This window comes from Amphibalanus amphitrite, unplaced genomic scaffold (genome assembly GCF_019059575.1).
Source record: "Amphibalanus amphitrite isolate SeventyFive unplaced genomic scaffold, NRLGWU_Aamphi_draft 000224F_arrow, whole genome shotgun sequence".
Lineage (NCBI taxonomy): Eukaryota > Metazoa > Arthropoda > Thecostraca > Balanomorpha > Balanidae > Amphibalanus > Amphibalanus amphitrite.
The window spans coordinates 212,172-235,490 of record NW_024881719.1 but is presented as its reverse complement, the minus strand read 5'-3'; the positions used below and the strand labels follow the sequence as shown (position 1 = coordinate 235,490).

The following is a 23,319-nucleotide window of genomic DNA, read 5'->3' as shown; positions in this document are numbered from 1 at the left end:
GGTTTTTATTTTCGCGACGTTATGCGGTTCCCCGTCATTTAAACCGGATTTTAACCATGAAGTTAAAGAGCCACGAACTTGGTTTCTTCCACGGACGTTAGATATCGATGAGCTCTACATTTTGCACATACTTTGGAATTCGTGGGTTTTTATTTTCGCGACGTTATGCGGTTCCCCGTCATTTAAATCGGATTTTAACCATGAAGTTAAAGCGCCAAGAGCTTGGATTCTGCCACGGACGTTAGATCTGGATGAGCTCTACATTTTGCACATACTTTGGAATTCGTGGGTTTTTATTTTCGCGACGTTATGCGGTTCCCCGTCATTTAAACCGGATTTTAACCATGAAGTTAAAGAGCCACGAGCTTGGATTCTTCCACGGACGTTAGATCTGGATTAGCTCTACATTTTGGATATACTTTAGAATTCGTGGGTTTTTATTTTCGCGACGTTATGCGGTTCCCCGTCATTTAAACCAGATATTAACCATGAAGTTAAAGAGCCACGAACTTGGTTTCTTCCACGGACGTTAGAACTGGATGAGCTCTACATTTTGCACATACTTTGGAATTTTTGGGTTTTTATTTTCGCGACGTTATGCGGTTCCCCGTCATTTAAACCAGATATTAACCATGAAGTTAAAGAGCCACGAACTTGGATTCTTCCACGGACGTTAGATCTGGATGAGCTCTACATTTTGCACATACTTTGGAATTCGTGGGTTTTTATTTTCGCGACGTTATGCGGTTCCCCGTTATTTAAACCAGATATTAACCATGAAGTTAAAGAGCCACGAACTTGAATTCTTCCACGGACGTTAGATCTCGATGAGCTCTACATTTTGCACATACTTTGGAATTCGTGGGTTTTTATTTTCGCGACGTTATGCGGTTCCCCGTCATTTAAGCCGGATTTTAACCATGAAGTTAAAGAGCCACGAGCTTGGATTCTGCCACGGACGTTAGATCTGGATGAGCTCTACATTTTGCACATACTTTGGAATTCGTGGGTTTTTATTTTCGCGACGTTATGCGGTTCCCCGTCATTTAAACCGGATTTTAACCATGAAGTTAAAGAGCCACGAGCTTGGATTCTTCCACGGACGTTAGATCTCGATGAGCTCTACCTTTTGCACATACTTTGGAATTCGTGGGTTTTTATTTTCGCGACGTTATGCGGTTCCCCGTCATTTAAACCGGATTTTAACCATGAAGGCGTTGAGCCACGAGCTTGGATTCTTCCACGGACGTTAGATCTGGATGAGCTCTACATTTTGGATATACTTTGGAATTCGTGGGTTTTTATTTTCGCGACGTTATGCGGTTCCCCGTCATTTAAACCAGATATTAACCATGAAGTTAAAGAGCCACGAACTTGGTTTCTTCCACGGACGTTAGAACTGGATGAGCTCTACATTTTGCACATACTTTGGAATTTTTGGGTTTTTATTTTCGCGACGTTATGCGGTTCCCCGTCATTTAAACCAGATATTAACCATGAAGGCGTTGAGCCACGAGCTTGGATTCTTCCACGGACGTTAGATCTGGATGAGCTCTACATTTTGGATATACTTTGGAATTCGTGGATTTTTATTTTCGCGACGTTATGCGGTTCCCCGTCATTTAAACCAGATATTAACCATGAAGTTAAAGAGCCACGAACTTGGTTTCTTCCACGGACGTTAGAACTGGATGAGCTCTACATTTTGCACATACTTTGGAATTCGTGGGTTTTTATTTTCGCGACGTTATGCGGTTCCCCGTCATTTAAACCAGATATTAACCATGAAGTTAAAGAGCCACGAACTTGGATTCTTCCACGGACGTTAGATCTGGATGAGCTCTACATTTTGCACATACTTTGGAATTGGTGGGTTTTTATTTTCGTGACGTTATGCGGTTCCCCGTCATTTAAACCGGATTTTAACCATGAAGTTAAAGAGCCACGAGCTTGGATTCTGCCACGGACGTTAGATCTGGATGAGCTCTACATTTTGCACATACTTTGGAATTCGTGGGTTTTTATTTTCGCGACGTTATGCGGTTCCCCGTCATTTAAACCGGATTTTAACCATGAAGGCGATGAGCCACGAGCTTGGATTCTTCCACGGACGTTAGATCTGGATGAGCTCTACATTTTGCATATACTTTGGAATTCGTGGGTTTTTATGTTCGCGACGTTATGCGGTTCCCCGTCATTTAAACCAGATATTAACCATGAAGTTAAAGAGCCACGAACTTGGTTTCTTCCACGGACGTTAGATCTAGATGAGCTCTACATTTTGCACATACTTTGGAATTCGTGGGTTTTTATTTTCGCGGCGTTATGCGGTTCCCCGTCATTCAAACCAGATATTAACCATGAAGTTAAAGAGCCACGAACTTGAATTCTTCCACGGACGTTAGATCTCGATGAGCTCTACATTTTGCACATACTTTGGAATTCGTGGGTTTTTATTTTCGCGACGTTATGCGGTTCCCCGTCATTTAAACCGGATTTTAACCATGAAGTTAAAGAGCCACGAGCTTGGATTCTACCACGGACGTTAGATCTGGATGATCTCTACATTTTGCACATACTTTGGAATTCGTGGGTTTTTATTTTCGCGACGTTATGCGGTTCCCCGTCATTTAAACCGGATTTTAACCATGAAGTTAAAGAGCCACGAGCTTGGATTCTTCCACGGACGTTAGATCTCGATGAGCTCTACATTTTGCACATACTTTGGAATTCGTGGGTTTTTATTTTCGCGACGTTATGCGGTTCCCCGTCATTTAAACCGGATTTTAACCATGAAGTTAAAGAGCCACGAGCTTGGATTCTTCCACGGACGTTAGATCTGGATGAGCTCTACATTTTGCATACACTTTGGAATTCGTGGGTTTTTATTTTCGCGACGTTATGCGGTTCCCCGTCATTTAAACCGGATTTTAACCATGAAGATCAGCTCAAAAGTTAAAATAAATGTCATATTCGTGTTCAGCATGGTCAACTTAACCCATGCCATGAATCTGAAGTGATTTGGAATTCGTCGCTGAATACGTATACGTATACGTCGCTAAGTTCACGGACATCATCTGTCATCGCTCAGAAGTCAGCTACCGACCGAACGGCGAACTATAATGGCAATATTATTTTGCATTTTATTTGTAGTTGAAGTCACTGCACAAATACGCATTTACAGCTTCATGTGGTTTCACCTAAATTTGCAAAACAAAATAAGGAATAGTCAAGTGGTGGTGTATTTCTTCATTTTACAAAATTGAATTGAAAGCTGCATCCCGTCCGGCAGGGTACGGCAGCGGTAGCGCCAGCAGTGAGCCTAGCCCTCGCCCATGTAGGGGGGGTGGTGGTGCAACCCCCCCCCCCCCGAGGCTTTTCGGAAATAGTGCAAAAACGGCGGCGCGCAGCGCCGCCAAATTTTGGGTACCTTATGGGGCAAACCTTGCGCATCTTTTGATAAAAAAAAAAAATTTGACCGGGTCATGTCAGGTCACGTAGTTATGACGTCACAAAGGGAACAGCCTCCGGCCGGATTTTCACAAACTGATTGCCAACGCCCGAGGTTTCCTGCCGGTGGTACGGACATCGGTTGATGGATCGTGATGAAACTTCCCATGCATGTTGGGGCACGTATTGGCTATCATATGGTATAAGAAACTTGACCGGGTCAGGTCAGGTCACGGAGCTATGACGTCACAAGAGGAACGGTACTATTTTTGAAAAGCGCCCGAACCACTATTTTGCTAATTCTTGTCACCTCAATGGGAATATGCAGCAATATTAGCTTCTATAGGGAGCAAATGGACCTCCCAAATCCAAAAATACAATCAGATTTCAAAAATTTAAATTTTGATTTTTCGAATTTCTGCCGCTGACTGTGACCTTGCCGACTTCCGGCGCTCCCAACGCGCCATTTTTAGAGCTAGGGAAACGAAATACATACCAAACGATAGAGAATTGATCAAGGAACACGATAGTGAAGGTTTTAAGTCGATATCTCCCACCGTTTTGCCGCAATCGCCGCGGAAAGTTGAAAAAGTTTATTTTTTCCGAAAATTTGACCTTTGACCGGTCAAAAGTAGGTCAAATGTTGACCTAGGACCAAAAAATATACCACCAATCGCGAGATCTCGGCGAGAGCAATCCGTTGGTCTTTTCCGCTAAGCTCTACGACGCTCCGTTTTCAAACGCCAAGGGGGGGTCGCACCAGCCCCCCCCCCCCCTGCATGGGCGAAGGTGGCAGATCGCCGTTTACGGGCGAGGGCTAGAGCGCAAATAACCCGAAACCGTTAAAGGCATTCGTTGAGGCAGGGAATTCTGACGTCGTGCCTACCTTGTGTCTTTGAAGATTATCAGTTTATTATAATAAAGCTTTGGCAGACAGGTATTGCTGGGTTTGCCTAAATCATGTCAATGTATCGTCATAATATCTACCGAATCGGATTCCAAGATTTGGGGAGAACACCTTACACCGGACCGATAGGCTAGAAACTATCACAACCCCGTATGCTCTTACTGCATCGACAGACGCCTGACCATTACGCTGCCTTGCCTTCTCTAATTTTTGTGTGATTTATTTGGGCCCTGTTCACCGTCACACTAGCCGGCCTATAGCAGTGCGTGGGCCGTGGTGCGGCGCTGAGTTGTCAAACCCTCGGCAATGACTGATTGTCGCAGATTGACGGCGCCGACATGAGTCGACGTGCAGTGCAGCCAACACCTGTAAGGTGGCGAGTGGTGCCGGGTAAAAGTCTGAGTATCCGGTGGAGTATGCACAGGCGAGGGCGATGGTAGACGGGACTGCAAGATTGAGACAGCGGGGACGGGACTGGGAACGAGGTGGAAGACGGAATGGAAAGGAACCGAAACGTAGGAGGGCGACACTAAGACGGGGGATGAAAATGGAACTAGACGAGACTAGATTTGGAAGACGGAACTGCAGGGCCGCAGCGACCAATGGGAGACGAGATGGCACTGGGAGGGGACGAGAGACGGGAAGGAATAAGAGGGAGTGCACTTGCAGTGAATCCTAATTCATTAACGGCCTAAACGGGAGATTTACTCGGGATGGAACTTAGAACAGTAATAACTAGAATGAAGATGGTTAGGGCCAGGGTATATGTTAGGGCCCGAGACTAAACCAGGACGACTGACGGTTGCAAGTTGCAGCATCGCACTGCCGCATTGCCGCAATAAAAGATCATTGTGGTCTGTTATTGCTTTTAGCAGCTCCGGTTGAAGTGAAACAAAAGCCAAACGTTGACACTATACCTACCTACGGTAGGTTACGTTTCACCGCACATTTCTCAAGATATAGGGTAAGGGCGGGTAAGAGTACGCGGGCGATAAGAGTACGCATCAGCTGTTTCGGTTGCTTAGCAACGCGGGTTTGTCGAGTTCATGAAGTGACATGAAGCCGCCAGTGCGTGCATGTCACCAACGGAACGTGGGCGTTGAGCGGCGACGCTGTTGAGTTTAAGGCGATGAATATTATTTTCGAGCGTTATGATATTATTATGATATGGTACAATAATTTTGATACTTGGCAGTTGAGATAAGGCACATTTCCGTTATTGTTGTGGGAAACTTGTGAGGTTATCTGGGGAAATACTGTACAGTGCAATATTCTGTTTGCGAAGTTTTGCACAACGTTTCGGGGTTCTTTGTGCGCGAATTGCATGTACGGTAAGAGGACGCACTGTTCAGGAGAGTATGAGTACGTAGAATTATACATTAAATCGAATATACAGAAATATAGAATTATTAATCTATCGCTCAATGACGATTGTTTTGTAGGTATATCATCAATGGAGCACTGTGATGCAGATGCGTACCCGAAATTCTTCCAAATACGAGTTATTCTCCTTTTTGATTGTGCATTTTTTTTTAAGAAACACACGACATGATTATTTCCTTAATTGACTTGAAAGATTTATTTTATGTTTTCTTTTTGGATACTAGAATTAACTTAACTGCCTTCTGAGTTTGAAGTTAAGCATTTGGACAGTGCAAGCTGCATAGGTGTGTGTTCATATGCTTGCGTACTCCACCCGCCTGGCGTGCGTACTCTTACACACCCCATAGGGTAACTGTGGGGAAAACGCACCCCTGGGTTAAACGCCTCCCCTTAAAAAATCGTATTTCTCATCGACGGATAGGTGTTTTATCCTGTCTTTCAGAACAGTCAGCTGCTTGTTTACGTAGGTCTCTATTTCCGGTTCTGCGTCTTGAGGAGCAGCGTGGGTAGGTGCTGATGTTGGTTTTGGGTGTTGTTTTTGTTGTTTTTACAGAAGATTCCTAAGATTTTGATGCCCTCTTTATAACACAAAACTTGCTATTGTGCACATCACTCAAAACTGCGTTTTATTGTCATTCTGTTGAATGTATTATGCTGCGGCGTTAGTGGCGCGTTTTTTGTCAATATTTTGTTGACCGGAAATGGAGTGGATGGGGCAAGACGCCTACTCGATGCATGGGGCAAGACGCCCCCAGTTTTCTGAAAGGGGGGCGTTTTGCACGGTGGTGAGAGTGCATGGTAGCGCCCTGTAGGTCGGGGCCGAAAAGGCCTCTCCCTGTCCTTTTTTGCTGATATATCCTTAACGACTGCAGATATCGTCACCAAACTTTCAGGACTCCTCCGGGCATCCATTTTACACATTGCAACAAAATTTTATTCCAAAGACTATGATAGGTTGACCACAAATGACGGCAGAATGACGTCAAGTTCTGCCATGTTCATCATTTTCTGTTGATGGATGGGGTGGGGGCGCTTTGCACATGGGTGTGGGCGTATTACCCAGGGTATGGGGCAAAACGCCCTTTTGTAAGGGTATGCGAAAACCTTTTTGGGGGGTTAAATACCACACGCAGGTGTCTTTTCTTGGTCTCAAAGCGTAGTAAAAAGAATGAGCTACATGATGGTGCCCAAAGGTTTAAGTAATCTGTGTTGGGTTGAGTGTCAGAAGGTTTCGCGCTTAAGGGGGGCGTTTTTGACCTATTCACCCTATGTAAGAGTACGCAAGTGCAACGGTTCAGAAAATGTCAGTTTTAGACCACTTCCATTTACGCTGAAGGATCGTTGCCCCATGGGTTGATGGCTAATTCAATGAACTTTAATATTCCTTGTTTGCGATTTCTTTCCTTCAAATATTAAACAAATGAGAGCAAGAAATCCACTAAGTGCGTACTCTTATACGACTTCACCCTACACACGCCGACGGTCGACCACAACTCACAGCATAACATATAGGTAACGTGATTCGCTTCTGTTATTGTGAAGGAATTGTGCGCTGCGTGACCCTAAAATAACCCAACATCAAACTATGGTATCAAACTATAATCACGATCGACACGAAGAGACGTTTGGTTTAGCAATTGGCATCTGTCGTATGCTAATAGGAATCTCAATGTAATAAAAATCGTTCTATCTATCATTGTCACACGACCGAATTTTCAGACATGCGACTGAAACTGAAGTGAACAATTGAACAAAGGCAAACAAAAGTTACAGGCTAAAACGTTCATCCACTCTTATCAATTGCAAGTTGCATCAGAGTTCATTTGAATTGCATATAAGAATATCGCGCCAACAGTTTCGACTGTTGTCCTTCCCTCTTTACCTTCTAAATATCCCCCCCCCGCTGCAGCCGACAAAAGACGGGCAAGATATGTTTAGTCACAAGGAACGAAACAGAATCCCACTCGAAAAACTCTCCCTCAATCTCAACGACCTTCAGAGGACGTTGTTACTCGATTTGAAATAAAATGAGTCAATCATACAGGAACTTACTTATGTATTGCCCTAGCTAACCATTATATAGAAACATGTGATGTTTGTTGTCCGTCTTTGAACGCTTTGTTTAGCTCTGTTATTCTGTATTAGGTCGTACCGTTCTCAATTCCGCAGCCACGTGTTTTTCCTGGTAATCAATAGATGGCAGTAGCAGGAACGCCTGAATGCATGCTGTACCGCAAGGCCCTAACACAAACTCAGTCCATAGACCATAGATGGCGCTAGTAACAAGCGCCTGAAGTTATGCTGTACCGCAATGCAGGTAGCTCGCTCGGCCGAAGCCGCGACTGAGTGGTTCTCTCTCGCTCAGTCGTGAGTTAGACGATCAACAAAGTTTTCTCAACAACGGGATCGCAGTAACCGCAAACGCCTTTCATTGCCGGAGCTCTCTTTTCACTGTCACGGATTGGAAATGACGAAAACAACATTCTGTCTACCCATCAATGCCACGGTAGCACTAGCCCACTCACACCTCACTGTGAGCTGGCCGCTTGCCATGGGTGCGCTGTGACCCCCATTAGGTATTTGGCCACAGTCCCGCACACTGGCTCAGATAGGGCCAAACTGAAACGGAGCCTCCTCTGTCGATAGGTCAACTACCGGCTCGTATTGTGTCGGGTTCATCGAGTAGAAAAGGCATGCATCGTCTGTTGAAGATCGATACTGTTCAAAAGCAAGACGATTGTCGATTCAAATCAAATGGAAGGCGGATGGTGTGAATCACAATTGTAATATGAGTGGGCATGTGCATTGGCAAAACACAAATTTAGGATATGCCAGACGAGTCCTTGCTAATTATCTTTTTTCAGTACGTATACCAACTGGGGTAGCCATTTGGGAGTAGGTAAGTACTCATTTCAATGGTCCCAGAGGACACGCCCATAAAAAAGAAATGCCCGTAATAAAGGTCCCTATCCCGGCCTCAGGCGACTGACCTGTTCAGTTTTGATTCACCGCTGTTGCCGAACTCTCTCAATGGGCAGGCCCACGAGTCCAGGCGTCGCTCTCCTCACATCTTCATTTCACCGGCTCCTCACACCCAACACAAGCCCCGACAGCTGCTGTCCACACACCCTCCAAGATCCACAAAGCACACCACACACCCTCCACTGTCCACAGTCGCGTCCACAGTCGTTGACTCTCCGCGCGACCCTGCTCCACCGAGCGTCAGACTGGTTCTCGGCCGTATGGTCGGTTAGCTCTGCCCGGTCAGCTGGCGGGCCCGATCGATACCTAGCTTCACCGCCACCCCGCCGCCGCCCGTCGCCGACGACGACACTGGGCGGGGCGGGGAGGGGCGGGGGCGGGAGGTGTCGCTCGACCCACCGGGGGTCTGAGAGGGTCCGCCGCTGCCGTCAGCACAGCGGCCAATGGCCAAATGAGACGGAAAATGATGGTGAGTGAAGTGGATGTGGTTTGTGGAGTTGGAGTTTGATCTTGGAAAGAGGGTTTGATTCGATATAGCGATACGAATATTATTTCGTTGTATGTATATGCGAATCATAACATAATAAAGACAGAATTTGACGAGTGTTTTCCGTGTGCCGAATGAATAGATTTTAAAAATAATTTCAAGTTGTTTATCAATATATTACTGATGAAAATGTTAGATGTTTTCGGAACGGGGTAATAACGCTAGCATGCACATGACACAGACAACGGTGAACGGTCGCATTCACAGAGTACGACACGGTACTAACACAATACATACAGCTCCAACAACGCCTTACTGACGTTTCCATCTCGGCGCAGTTTACAGAACACATCACTGAACCGGGAAGGGAACCCTTTCAATCTAAACCACCCCAACACACCGACATCCAACACTAACACCTTGCAGAGGCGTTACGCCACTCCAGCCACCCTGGCCACCAGGAGAGCGGCGGCCGCCGCTGCCGCCAGCCGCCACCCGTCCGGGGGTGTGCCAGTCGCCGGCGCCGCCGTCCCCGTCTGCAGGTGCAGCATCAGCCTGTCGCCGGTGGGGATGAACACGGGAGACAGCTTGCTGATGTAGTCGGCGGCGGCGTGACGCAGCGAGCCGTGCACCTGGCGGCTGCGGTTCGACACGGCGGCCGTCAGCGGACCGCCGGGGGCCGTCAGACGCGCCGCGAACGAGGAGGTCACCACGGCCGAGTACACGGTGCTGTCGTTGAGCGGCTCGTAGCGCGCCAGCAGACACTCGGCGCACACCACGGAGATGTTGAGCTGGGGCGGCCCGTCGTCCTCGGCCGGCCGGCTGACCACCTGTACCCCCGACACCTGCAGGAAGCCGGTGGAGCCGTTCAGTACGCGCCGGGTGCTGTTCTCCAGCAGTCCGCGCAGCTCGGCGCCCGTCAGCCGCAGCACGTCCAGGCTGGAGTCGTTCCGCAGCGCGTTCCGCATGTCGATGCGGTAGACGGCGCCGCGCTCCAGACTGGAGGAGACGCGGTGGCTGTCGAGCAGCGCCACGGCGGCGACCGTCCAGGCGCCGGGCGGCGGCGCCTCGACGGACTGCAGGGCCGCCTCCACCATGGCGTCGGCGACCAGGCTGCCCATGGAGCACTCGCTGTGCCGACACCTGTGGCTGCCGTCCAGCAGGAACGAGTTGAACCCGATGGACTGGCCGAGGATCAGACTGAGCGCGTGCGAGTGCTTTTCGACCAGCTTCTGTGTGTCCGGGTCCTTCTCCCCGTGCATGTAGACGGGGTTGGACTCGGACTGCGTGTCCAGCGACACCTCCTGGTTGGTCGTCACCAGCTTCAGCTTGCCGGCGTACAGCATGTGGAAGTAGTTTCCGACCACCATCTGGTTGGTGACGGGCCGGCTGCCGTTGCCGGACTCCGAATGGTGGATGGTGAGCGGATAGTCGAAATCCTTGTGCGCTCCGCTGGGCGGCGTGCCGTTGTAGAACATGGCGAACGAGTTGCCGGAGATGATGAGGTTGATCTTGGGTACCTTCTCCAGGATCCGCTTATCCAGCGCGTGGTGAGAGTAGCCCAATGCGAGGATGATGGAGATATCCTCAGACATTGATTCCAGTTCACTTATCCCGGCGTTGAGAGCCTCCACTTCGTCAAGTATTGTAATTCCTTTGATGCTCTTTGATAAGCTCTCCTTGTTGATGTAGCTAATGATACCAATCTGGAGCTCTCCGTACATTTTGATCATTGTTTTATGGCACATTTTGGCCAGATATCTTCCATTTTCAGAAGATTTAGAGAACTCCAGGTTTGTGCACACGAACTTTTGGCCGACAATCTTCACATAATCGGCTAGCGCGTCAATGCCATCACTCAACTCAAAAGCTCCAAATGCCATGGCGTCAAACGGCAACGGCTTGACCAATTCGGTCACTGCCTCTCGACCTCCATCGACTTGAAGCAGTCTCCCAGGTATAAATCCACCGGCATCGACGACAAGCAGGTTAGACCTAGCTTCCTTTAGCTCCTCAACAAACTTGACGAAACGTGCCAGTCCCCCATGGCAATTGGTTTTCTGCTCACATCCACCGTGTAATGCACCGCTCTCTGCAAAGTGCAAATGTACATCGCTGGTATGCACAACGGTGACTCTAGTCGTGCTCTGGGAATCGCAAACATTTATAATACACTTGACCAGATACAAGAACAAGAACAGCTGAGCAGTCTTCACCATCACGATAGACTGTTTATGCCATATCTTGCACAAATATCGATTTATACAACTGGGTGGAGTTTCGAGTGGTAACGTCAATAATCCGACCCGACACAAAACGAAAGTCAAAGCTACAGAACAACCATTTGATCCCAGACAGAAAAAATCTCACGATCACATGGCATCACGATCGCAGCACGCGAAATCGGCGCATTGGCCGCTTTCAACCAGCTTTCAACGCTTTCAACAGTCGGCTTCTTCGAGCCTTGCTTTTAGGGCCTTCTTCAACCCAGCGACGTTCCTTCACAATGTCAAATATATTCCGTCAGCACGTTGGCTAACTCTAACTAGAACCTCTGGTTATGAGTAACGAAAAAGTGAATCCATCTTCCCGTCGTATACCGAGAAAGCAAAGTAGCAGGCATAAATGAAATAAATCCAAATTCCAAACATACAATTATATTTCTCTGACATTACGATGAAAAACTCAACGCTTACTGAGGCATAAAACAAGGTCGATCACAAAATGTAGCTACAATGCATTCAGCCAGTGAATACATTCAAGAGATGGGAACAACATGAATCCAAACAGCCCGAAACAAAATTCAAAACTTAGCTATTCACCAGGCGAGCACACAGTTTTAGCGTAATGCGGCGCCAGCCTCAATTTCAGTTTCAAGCATCCTTTTAACACTGCACTCCCAATTAAATGATGCCACGACTCAGTGAAGTTATACACATGAAGAACCATGATCACGGTGCGATGATAATGAATAACAATCTGTACGGAATTTACAAATGGATGAGAGCTTCACGAAGATCACACACTATATGTACAGCCACCCAGAGCGTCACCATACCCATGGTTCCACTAAACTAGTCCGAATAGCTTTGGCAGTACATGTTTGTAACGAGGCCTCATGACGGGCACCTCTGCCAGATAATCGTGATCATTCCTGATCACACAAAGGACGAAGGAGCCGGGCCTGCCCTCCGGTGTCGGGTCGTCGTACCCGGTCTGTGTGGAGACCGACTCGGTGGGAAGGGCCGTGTGCCGGGGCACGGGCGCCGGCGCGGCGCTCGGCCGACCCAGGCCGCTCACACGGCCGAAGCTGCTGAGCGCCTTCCTCCGTCCGGGCGCCGGCAGCCGGTCCCAGTTCTCCAGGAAGGCGGACACGGCCTCCCGCCACTCCCCGTCGCTGTCACTGCTCAGACGGTCACAGATCTCCGTCGACCACTCACCCACCGCCCGGCGCAGCTTATCGACACTCGGTACACGCGCATCCGAGTTGAACGCGGCGGCGTCTGTGGGGCCCGCCGGAGCGGCGGGGGTGGAGGTGACAGCGCCATCGTCCAGCGCCAGGGGATCAACAGAGTCACTCTCCAGTTCACCACTCATCACGCAGTCTGTGGGGAGGGTGACGATCGACCCACCGGCCGGCACCGTCACGTACTCCTCCGGCGCGTCCGGTACCTCGCCGGCGGTCTCGTACACCACCACCCCCGCCGAGTCGGCCAGCAGCGCGTCCCCGGCGCCGGCACTCGGGTACGTGATCACGTTGGACACGTGAGGAGCCGTGGTCTGCAGACTGGCCACGGCAGCGGCCACGTCGCTCGAGACGGGCACCATATCGCCGCCCGGCACCTCCTGTTCCGAGGAGATGCCGAACGGTGCTGGTGCAGTCACCCAGTTGATGGGCATGTCTGTGGAATCTGGAAACGGAAAACCAGCCGGTCACGACGTGCATGACAAACCAAAAGGAGCACGACTCAATGCAGTTTGTTATAACAAAATTAGCATATACAGGCGATGTATACTTTGTATGCATACCAATTTCATTGCATAAAAGAACGTCAAATTTTCAATCCATGACAAGCAGACGGCGATTCGCCTTTCTACGCATGATTACAAACAAATCTCGCCATAATGCTTGTTGCCATCACTTTTCAATAAAACGAGAGGTCTATAAGCAATCATATTTTTAGCTTAAACATTGAATAAAAAGTAGATTTTTTTCCACCAATCAGTTACCAAGAGGAGCTGCAGTGTAGACGGTACGCAACTTGACGACACCTACCTAATTCAAGCGTGTCCATGAAGTCATGAGTGTCGTCATCTTGGTCACTTTCGCCATTGGCACAGTCGATGACTGCAATCGGTGAATGGACTCTTGGGGCATCTCCTGCACCTCCAGGCTTAGGAGTAACCAATTCGTGGCTGCCACTGGTCTTCGTCTTACCGGTAAACACATTTTTGAAGCCATCAGCGACCGGTGGAGCCGCAGTCAGCATTTTAACGCTACTGGCTGTAGGTGGCAGCACTGTCGCTACAGCGGCCGATGTAGGTGACGCCACGGTAGCTGTAGCAGCGGACGCAGGCAGCGCTGCCGGCAGGCCACCCACAGAGGTAGATACCGATACTGTCACCATGCCAGCAGATGTAGCTACTGATGTCGACAGCGAACCGCCGGCTGCCGAAGAGGCCGTGTGCTTCAGCGGCTTCTGGCCGAGCTGGCGTCGTTTCGCAGCGTCCTGTTGCAGCTTCCGCACCTGCTTTCTGGTCAGGTCGCCGTACCGCTTTCGATAAGTCTCGTAGTACAGTCTGTGGTGTGGGAAATAGTGATGCGGTCAGAAAGGTGGGTAGTTACAATTTCAAATTACAATTTCAATTTCAATTACAATTTACATTACATTACATACAATTACAATAACAATTTCAAAACTGTAAAGTCTGGGTAGGTGCGTGTCATGTCTACAAACAAGGTTAACTTTGCTCAAAATTCCTCTGAGGTACACACACTAGTTCCAAGCCACACCAATGACTGTCACCCACCCGTGTGGCCCGACAGAGCCATCCCGACCCGTCTGACTCACCGGTAGGCGGCGTTCTTGTCGGGCAGCACGGAGCGGTCGGATGCCTCCTCCAGGTACTTATCGCCGAGCTGCTCGAGCAGCCGCAGCTTGTACGTCTCCATAGCGCTGGCCAGCGTGTGGTGTTCGTCAAACAGCTGCAGCAGCGCCGCCTGCGCGTCGGCGCTAATCCGCCGGAAGGGCAGCGCGCGCTCCAGTGAGTGTGTGTGCGCCTGCTTGTTGGAGACGATGCGCATGTTGTAGCCATCGGTCGGCGGACGCTTCGAGCGCTTGGTTCTGCGGAGAGGTTGAAGGACCGTTAGGGGTAAAGTTTAGGCGACCAGTTGCAGTCACTGACTGGGTCCAACTATAGACACATGTAGAGACTGGTTGTTATAATTGTATCACGCATATGAGACATTACATCATCGATGATAAGCTCAACCCGCGCCCTCAGAAAAAAAAAAAAAATTAGACATCCCAGCAACTAACTCGTTTACTACTCTCGACTACTACTCCTCTAAATATTTCACCTCTAAAATGAAACCAGCAGGAAACTGACACCACCAACGATAGCTGACAATCCACAATGAGATATCAGATGACCTACCGTGTTGGATTTTCGATTTTCACCACTAGCATGGTGGGACATCCGAAGTCGCGCTTGGAGAACTGGGCCTTCTTTCTGGGTCGGGTCCGGGGTGCGGGTCGGTGAACACAGCAATATCTTCCCTGAAACAAAATACCATTAGTCAATAGGTACCTATGCGAAAAACACAAGAAAATTACAGCAGTCATAGACAATGCAGTCAGTTCCAGAAGCATTGAAGCCATACGCATCGTTTGTTTTAATCTGTGACATTGATACATAGCACCGTCAAACGACAAAAATAAAGAAACTTCAAGACTTTTGGGAACTATTTTCATGTAAAACGCAGACAATCGATGAGGTCCGAAACCGATGTAAATTAGATGTTTTTCTTTTATAAATTTAGTCCGATTTTTTTTAATGGAAGGTTTTACCAGGATAGAGCCTCACTAAGCGGAACTTGCTGCTTTGGCCCTGCCCTCTACCCGCCGATTCCTGGTCTATGGCACGTGCAGGACGCGTGCTCTCACCACGCGGAGTCCAACGCTCTACCGACAGAGCCAATTGCTTTCACCGCTACTGTTCCTTCATCGCACCGCGCTCCTTTCATCAGTTAATTGCAATCAGCTATCACAAACCCACTCACCATGAATATAGCTCTCGGTCCGCCAGAGAGCTTTGAGCTGGAAATGACGAATCTTCTCTTTGTGAAATCTTCAAACACATTCTTCCACGTCTCCGCACTTTCCTTTTGTGGCGCACACTTGTAGACGAAAATTGTGCCCTGCAAAAGTTCCTGGAAACAAACAATTACACACCATCAGAAGTACACTACCTAACATGCTAAAACGAAACAACAAAAGAGACACAATGTGCAAACAAGCCGGAAGAAACGATATGAAACCAGGGCTGCATAGTTAGAGCCATAAGCAAAGTCGGTCAGAGTCCGTTCTTTGATATTCTCAAAGTCGGGCTTGCCGAAATGTTATCAACTCTGGCTCCAGAGTACGAATCAACAATGCACAATACCCTTACCACACTCCCAAGAATGTATATACATCGACAGCTGCTGTGTAACACATGTAACTCCTTATAAGCGAGCAGCAATCCGAATACATTCCTGTACAGACTAGTGAGTTCTGTTTTGCTATTAAGACAGAATGAGAATAAAGTGCTCACCTCCTCAACACCATCGATCATGTCTATTCGGTCACAAAATACCAGCTTTTTTCCATTATCGTACTTTATAGTAAATTCAGCCTGTAAGAATACCAATAAATGTCAATATAAGCATGCCTGGTGAGTTCAAGGCATTATACAATACTTCTGTGGCAGAGATGGTAGGTAAATAATTTGAGTCAGGACTGATACTTAGGGGCAGCTAAAATGAAGAACAATTTACTATATGCAAACAACAATAGCACAAAATTACAAGCAATGACTATTGACTATATTATCCAGTGTCCACCTTTACTGTGGTATTATGAGCAAGCACAGATTCTTCATTTTCTTTAAACGTTCTTATCTAAAACCAAGAGTAAAAAAAAAAAACACTTACCTTTGACAACATTTTGACAACTAATGATTACACTTTACAGCCAATCTAAGCCTGTGGCTGGGTGCACTCCTACAGCTTCAGCATTTGACACTTGGATGACTATGCGAGGAGTGGTGCCCAGTCAATATCTTGATTCTGAGTCTTGACTAATGCCAAGCATACATAAAACATTGGCAAGTGAATGCCTGGCCAGTCTGGGATTTGGCCTATGAAAGAATCTGAAAAAACAGCGTGTTAATGCTTTGAAGTCTGAGTGAGTGGTTTGCTCAAATCAGGGAGACAATCTTTACTTACATCTCCTAAGGAGGGAAGTGTGGTGTGAAGCTTTCAGGCCATAGCAAGAGTAGAAAAAGGTGTACAGTCAAACACACCCAGGGTAGGCAAATCCAACTATAAACCACTATTTATTCACTCAACGTCTCTAGGTAAGATGCCTTTCCCTTTGCTCAATTTATGACAATTCTATTTTAGATCGCCAAAGTGAAATACTAACAAAGTTTAGCTAGGCATCATTATCACTGCATCAACTAATTCATGGATGTCGGGTGCCAGCCCAAATGAGGCATTTTACTGTATGTAGGTACCCACAATTAACCCTCGCCCGTTTGCTCCCATGCATTGGGGTGGGTGTCAAGATCACCTGAAGGCCAGACCAGGTCATTGACCTTTGATGACCTCGGTTCACTTTTTCTAGTTTGACATGTTTTCTTTTCTTCTTCAAAAATCTTCTCAAATAAAAAAGTTTCTTCAGCAAATATCGACATTAGTTCAGAAGAGGTATGTCGTGTCTAAAGTAACCCAACTGCTCGAGTTCTTTGGTGATATTGAAGATGCCTTGGATGAAGGGAAGTCAGTAGATACTGTGTATTGATATTGTAAAAAAAGCTTTCGACACAGTTCCCCACAAGCATCTTTGATCTTATGCTGAAGGTGGAGGCTGCAGGAATTGGAGGACACATATTAAACTGAATTAGAAACTACTCACATCAGCGCGAATAGAGAGTTGTCCTAGCAAGCTCCTACTTAAGGTGGAGAAGGATATGGAGTGGGGTGCCACAAGGAAGTGTGCTTGGGCCGGTACTGTTCCTTATTTACATTAACGACCTCCTGGATGGCCTCGTCTCGGATGGAAAATTATTTGCTGATGATGCAAAAGTTAGAGCAGTTCAGTTAGAAGTTAAAGTTAGAGCAGAGCAGAGCAGAGCAGTTATAGAGCAGTTCAACATGCTTTATATTATACAGACATATTGCAAGAAGACCTGAACAAGCTGAGCGAATGGAGCAGCATGTGGAAGCTGAAATTCAACAGTTCTAAATGCAAAATTATGCACTTTGGCAGGAGAAATCCTGAGATCATGTATCATATTGATGTTGTCCTGCTTCAACGAACGACTGAAGAACGAGACTTGGGCGTAATTGTTACTAATGATATGATGGCTCACGAGCATGTTGCCAGTGTTGCTGCATCAGCTAACTCCATGCTTGGTAGAATAAGGAAGACATTTACTTGCTTAGATGAGGTGACTCTCCCAGCTCAGTATAAGGCACTTGTCCGGCCACGACTGGAGTATGCAGTACAGGCGTGGTCCCCCTAACTGAGAAGGTTCAGAGGAGGGCCACAAAATTAATCCCAGCATTGTCCAAGCTGCCATACCAAGAAAAACTACAGAAACTTAGCCTCACAACACTGGAGAAAAGAAGGCAGGGGGGGATCTGATTCAGGTCTCCAAGATACTGAAAAAATATGACAAGATTCAAGAGAATTTTATTGAGCTGGAGACATCGGCGCACAGACACAGGCCTCGTGGACACAACCTGAAACTCAAGAAGGGGAGGTTTTAGAGCAAGAAAAGGTCAATGTTCTTTTCGGCAAGAATAGTAAATGAATGGAACAAGCTCCCTCACTGGGTTGTAAATTGCAAGAGTACTGGATACTTCAAAAAGCAGTATGACTACTTCATGTCCACTTATGATGAGAGGCAGCATCACGAGCTTTCCTGCTCCATTGTCCTCTTCTTCTAACTTCTGGGTAAGCACTTCTAGGTAAGAACATGTTTCTAGGCTAGTTTTTGGACCTGAATTCGAATTTAGCAACCATTTGAACATTTATGAAGTAGCTTTGGTACCTTCGTAACATGTTACGAAGCTGTCAGAGGCGGATAACCCCTACGAATACCCGGCAGGACCCCTACTTGGTGACCTGACCTGACCTGCCCCGACCTGACCGAAATGCATGAAGTGATCAAAACTAAAATGATACTCGTGATCAGCACCCCGAAAAAAAATAGTAGCCACACTTAACGACGTTCTAACAGGTTCCGATTTTCACGACTTTTGGGTCATTGACCTGGCCTGGAAGGTCAACCAACGACACAGGACCTTAAAAATTGGATGTCATCGGCTTCCTCTCGTCACGGGCAGCACGCTCGTCTTTCCGCGAGGCGCTAGCTCGATCAAGGGCGAAACGGCAGGGGGGGGGGGGGGTCCAACAGACCCTCCTCCCCCTTATACGTTCGCGGCTGGCAAAACACCAATACAGGCCAGAGATAATATAATTACGAGCGAGCGAGCGCAGCGAGCGAAGCGAAGTCCTTTCAAGGTAACGGAAAAATCTCAGTTTGAGCGGCCCGGCCCCGCCCAGCCTGTAACGCTTTTGAGAGGTTTATATCTCAGCAACCGCCGGACCGATTGGCCTGCGGTCTTCTTTGCTAAGTATCTCCCAACCCTTCTACCCCGTAATTGACTACTTTTGATGCATCTCAGTGACCGTCGTGGCACGTGCACGTGAAAAGTCAAGGGTGTTCAAGCTTTCTTGCAAAAGTAGTGATTTTGAGAGGCTCATATCTCAGCAGCCGCTTGGGCGATTGTCTTGCGGTAATTTTTATAGGGTAGCTACATCCCTTCTACCAAAGATTTGCCGACGACACGAAGCTGTATAGAAGGGTGCAAACCAGGGCTGCGGAGTCGATGGATTTTCGGCGACTCCGACTCCGACTCCGGCTTTCAAAAACCAGCTCCGACTCCGACTCCGGGAAGAATTGTCGACTCCGACCGACTCCAACTCCCGACTCCGACTCCGCAGACCTAGCAGGGCTGCGGAGTCGACAGATTTTCGTTGACTCCGACTCCGACTCCGACTCGGGTTTCTAAAATCGACTCCAACTCCGACTCCGACTCTGGTCACAACTGTCGACTCCGACCGACTCCGACTCCGACTCCGCAGCCCTGGTGCAAACCGCGCAGGACAGGAGATGCCTACAAGATGACCTGGACGCCGTTGCCGAGTGGCCCAAGGCCTGGCAGCTAACTACCATTCAACGAAGAAAAGTGCGCGGTTCTCCACATCGGCAGCCGCAACCCAGGGTGCACCTACACACTCAACGGCCTTCAACTCAGCGAGACGGAATCGGAGAGATCTTGGGGTGCACATCAACACTGATCTGAAATTCAGAAAACAGGCCGCAAGTGCCTGTGAGGACTTAATTTTCAAAGGCATCACCGGTGTTGGCCTTGATACGCAAGTCATTCCAAGCCATCAACTGCGACACTGTCCCCTGCTATTCAAGTCACTCGTTTGGCCCCATCTTAAGTACGGCTGCTGCATTTGGGGCCCCTTCTCCAAGGCAGACCAAAAGGCCATCGAGAGAGTGCAGAGACGTGCCACAAAACTTGTTGCGGACATAAGGCATCGGCCATACACAGAACGGCTGACGCTGAGACTCCTGGATCTCCCCTCTCTTTACTACCGACGACGACGCGGAGACATGATCAAGACCTATCAGGTGCTACACTGAGAGATACATGTACGCCACGAGGACTTCGTCACCCTAACACTGGATCAGAGAACAAGAGGGCATCCATGGAAGTTGAGGAAGGACCAAGCACAAGTGAGGGCCAGGAGACACTGCTTCAGCACGAGAGTGACTAGCGACTGGAACTCCCTTCCCTTGGAGGTCATCTTAGCCTAGCTCCTTTCCCTGGGCCTGTTCAAGGCGCGCCTGGATGCCCACTGGCATGGCATCTTTTTTTTTAACTACTCCGCCACCCATGATCAGGTGACCAGGGCGGTGTTTCACGGGACGCTGCTACCACACTGCTATCAAATCGCGCGAGCTGACGTCACACTTGTGGTAGTGTTGGAGCAATGGGCCTGTTGATGTTCCTTTCCATGGAAACCCAATTTGACACGTGTAAAAGCAGCGTGCTGCTATCACCGGTGAAACAGGGCCCAGGAGTGTCCCCGCCCTCAAACCCAGCGACTAGCAGAACCTTACGTTAACACCAGATAAAATAAACAAGTCGTGGCACTCCCTGCTAAGAAAGGAAATAAAACTCAAAAAAGCAAATGAGAGAAGGGGTAGCGGGTTTAGGCTGAGACCAGAACAGAATGTGAAAGTAGCCACTGCTGAAACCAGACAGATGAGTTGACTGTTCTCTACTACGATACCGAAAGCAACTTTCACTCAGAAGGGCATGCATTCATCGGTAAAAGTATACATTGAGTCCGAGTGACTGTTAAAAGATAGTTTTCAAATTCTTACATTATTTGACATCCTGAATCCAAAAATGATACTTATATGTCTTGGAAATAAAAGAAAAAACATAATCAAACCTGACCTAACCTTGCCTATTTACCTACAACCTACCAACCTACAAACCTACAACCTAACCTAACCTAACCTACAAACCTACCAACCTAAAACCTAAAACCTACAAACCTACAACCTAACCTAACCTAAAACCTAAATTTTTTGCTGTTACATATTTGTATCAACAGCGTCACAATTGTCCACTCGGAACTAATATATACTAATACCCATTCATCTAGAGTAGAAAAACAATCGCTCATTCACACGTCATGCAAACATAAGTGGGGATTCGCTCTGGTCAAAAATTCGGCATCCTATCCGCCACCAAATTCCTGATTGAATTAAAGGAAATAGTTCACTTTCACGAAATTATTTTTTTGCAACGATTTATGATTTTTTATGTTCAAAATAATCAGCAAAGAAAATAAAACCTTTTTATAACAAAAGATTTTTTTTTCTATATTTTGATATAGGAAGAACTTTTCAGTTTCTGTAAGGCACACGCGATCCAGTATGAAAAGAGCATGGGTCCCGAAAATTCTTCAGAAACAGAGAAATTATCGCAGCCACCGGCATTTGGGCGATCTGCTCGATCTGATAATGTTCCCTTGAATGTCCTAATTGATCAGGACGATAATTTCTCTAGAGTTCTCGTAGATAATTTCTCTAGTTTCTGAAGAATTTTCGGGACCCATGCTCTTTTCATACTGGATGGAAATATATGCAAGGCACACATCCTCAACGCAAGACACCTTTTTCGGGACGAGAAATAGAATATCTTTGCCTAGGGTGATCGTTGGGCTGTAAAAGCTCATGATTTATGCTCGTCTCAGCCCAAGCTACGGAACTGCTATTCCAGTTCAAAACCCATGTTAAAAAGTGAACTATTTCCTTTAAGCATTGCTCGATGAGAATGGGACCATCAGGCCAAGTGGCCTACCAAAATTCTCGAATACGTTATGGTATGGTATGGTATGGTATGGTAAGTGAAACTTTGTCATGCACATCATATACTTGAGTGATATGCGAAAAAAAATATTCACCTAAGGAGAAAACTGTCAAGTGAAGAGGTTAAAAAGTGAAAACACTACCCAAAAGAAAGAACATTACAAAACTTCTGATATCTGAACATTAAATTCAATAACACCCAATATTCCCGAGGGGTGTTCACGGGCACCGCGCCTATCGATGACAATAACTCACAAATGACGTAAGCCTGAGCTAGGACGACACTTTTTAGTTGAATGTGTTTTCTCCTTTAAAATTGTTTGAATCAAAATTGAAATACGAGAAACACTTATCTCTAGTAAAAAATAACAAAACCGCACATCCCCGCGCAAACAATCGCCGGCGCCCTGTGCCAGACGCGGCGCAGCGCGCAACATACGACGCAATCAAGGATATTATTTTGTTTTTGCTCAAGGCTTAAAACACTGAAGAAATTCATACCATATGGCATCGATTTACGTAGGGTCTTCATTCACAATATACAGAAATTGAAATAAGACTATCGAATTTGGAGTATTTCCATTCGCAGGTGTACGAACGTTTTCAAAAGTGTGGGGGGGGCAGGCTCTCAGAGGCCTAAACCTCCCCTACCCCCAAAATCCATTTTCTCCTCGGATTTCGGCCACTATATTTTCGCAAGCATGCTCAAATTAATTATAAAAAAAAACATGACAAGACAATAAATCGAGTAGTAAAGTAATCTTGAATAAATCTGCCAAAATCTCAGGGACACTCTCGTCCAGAAATTAAATCTGATGAACTCGTCCCCCTGGCCTCCGCAGCCTCGTTGACACCAGGGGCGGATCCAGGAAAACTCCAAGGGGAGGGTCATGAATCGAAGTGGCACCCGTACTTATACCCAAAATTAAAAACTCAACGGATTTCGGCCACATAATTTTGGTGGTGCCCTAATAAATTTTTTAATATTTTTCATTTATGGCCCTGGCAGGCCTGTGGTCACGTGGTGCCTCCGGCGAGCCGCCTGTGGTGCCCCTGCGAGGCCGGTGGTGCCCCTGCGAGGCCGTGGTGCCCCTGCGAGGCCGTGGTGCCCCTGCTAGGCCCCTGGGCCCTGAAAGGACTGTGGTGGTGCTCTTCACTCCTGACAAGCCTGAAGTGTCCCCGGCAGGCACGTGATGCCTTTAAAGGGATTATCAGGGTTTAAAAATTGAAAGGAATCGGCATAAATTTCCAATCAATGAACTCCCCAGACTCTGCCGATTCTAAATATATGCATAAAATGTAAATCGGTACCAAAATTTGCGAGATATAGCCGTTTCAAAATTGACAAAATTGTACTTACTCACGCAAAACAAGTACT

General features: G+C 47.4%; 3 protein-coding genes across 4 annotated transcripts in view; all 3 read right to left on the bottom strand.

The window, feature by feature from the left end:
- LOC122385602 (vacuolar protein sorting-associated protein 13A-like) overlaps nt 1-8,949 on the bottom strand; it is a 68,870-nt gene extending 59,921 nt beyond the window's left edge. Inside the window, exon 1 of the mRNA XM_043373982.1 lies at nt 8,731-8,949. The gene's annotated coding sequence lies outside the window, so the exon portion shown is untranslated. The remainder of the gene's footprint in view (nt 1-8,730) is intronic.
- A 415-nt stretch (nt 8,950-9,364) lies between these two features.
- LOC122385586 (5'-nucleotidase-like) lies at nt 9,365-22,356 on the bottom strand. The gene is made up of 2 exons (XM_043373957.1): nt 22,295-22,356; nt 9,365-11,351 (listed from the first exon to the last, which is right to left on the bottom strand). The coding sequence occupies exon 2, from the start codon at nt 11,090-11,092 to the stop codon at nt 9,641-9,643; it is 1,452 nt and encodes a 483-aa protein (XP_043229892.1). The 5' UTR covers nt 11,093-11,351; nt 22,295-22,356; the 3' UTR covers nt 9,365-9,640.
- LOC122385585 lies at nt 11,851-22,371 on the bottom strand. 2 transcript variants are annotated; one of them, XM_043373956.1, is made up of 8 exons: nt 22,322-22,371; nt 16,405-16,622; nt 16,026-16,106; nt 15,493-15,642; nt 14,868-14,989; nt 14,282-14,554; nt 13,486-14,009; nt 11,851-13,120 (listed from the first exon to the last, which is right to left on the bottom strand). In XM_043373956.1, the coding sequence occupies exons 2-8, from the start codon at nt 16,414-16,416 to the stop codon at nt 12,279-12,281; spliced, it is 2,004 nt and encodes a 667-aa protein (XP_043229891.1). In that variant the 5' UTR covers nt 16,417-16,622; nt 22,322-22,371; the 3' UTR covers nt 11,851-12,278. The 2 variants fall into 2 exon arrangements, with proteins under 2 accessions (XP_043229891.1, XP_043229890.1); XM_043373955.1 differs by having other exon boundaries at nt 22,197-22,366.
- Between the last annotated feature and the right edge of the window lie 948 nt (nt 22,372-23,319).

What these genes read in the sequence shown, in the direction of transcription:
- LOC122385586 (XM_043373957.1), bottom strand. Translation starts at nt 11,092, where the DNA reads ATGGCATTTGGAGCTTTTGAGTTGAGTGATGGCATTGACGCGCTAGCC.
- LOC122385585 (XM_043373956.1), bottom strand. An exon ending in AAAATCGAAAATCCAACACG is followed by an intron (nt 14,555 to 14,867) that starts GTAGGTCATCTG and finishes ACCTCTCCGCAG; the next exon opens with AACCAAGCGCTCGAAGCGTC. An exon ending in CATGGACACGCTTGAATTAG is followed by an intron (nt 13,121 to 13,485) that starts GTAGGTGTCGTC and finishes TTCCGTTTCCAG; the next exon opens with ATTCCACAGACATGCCCATC.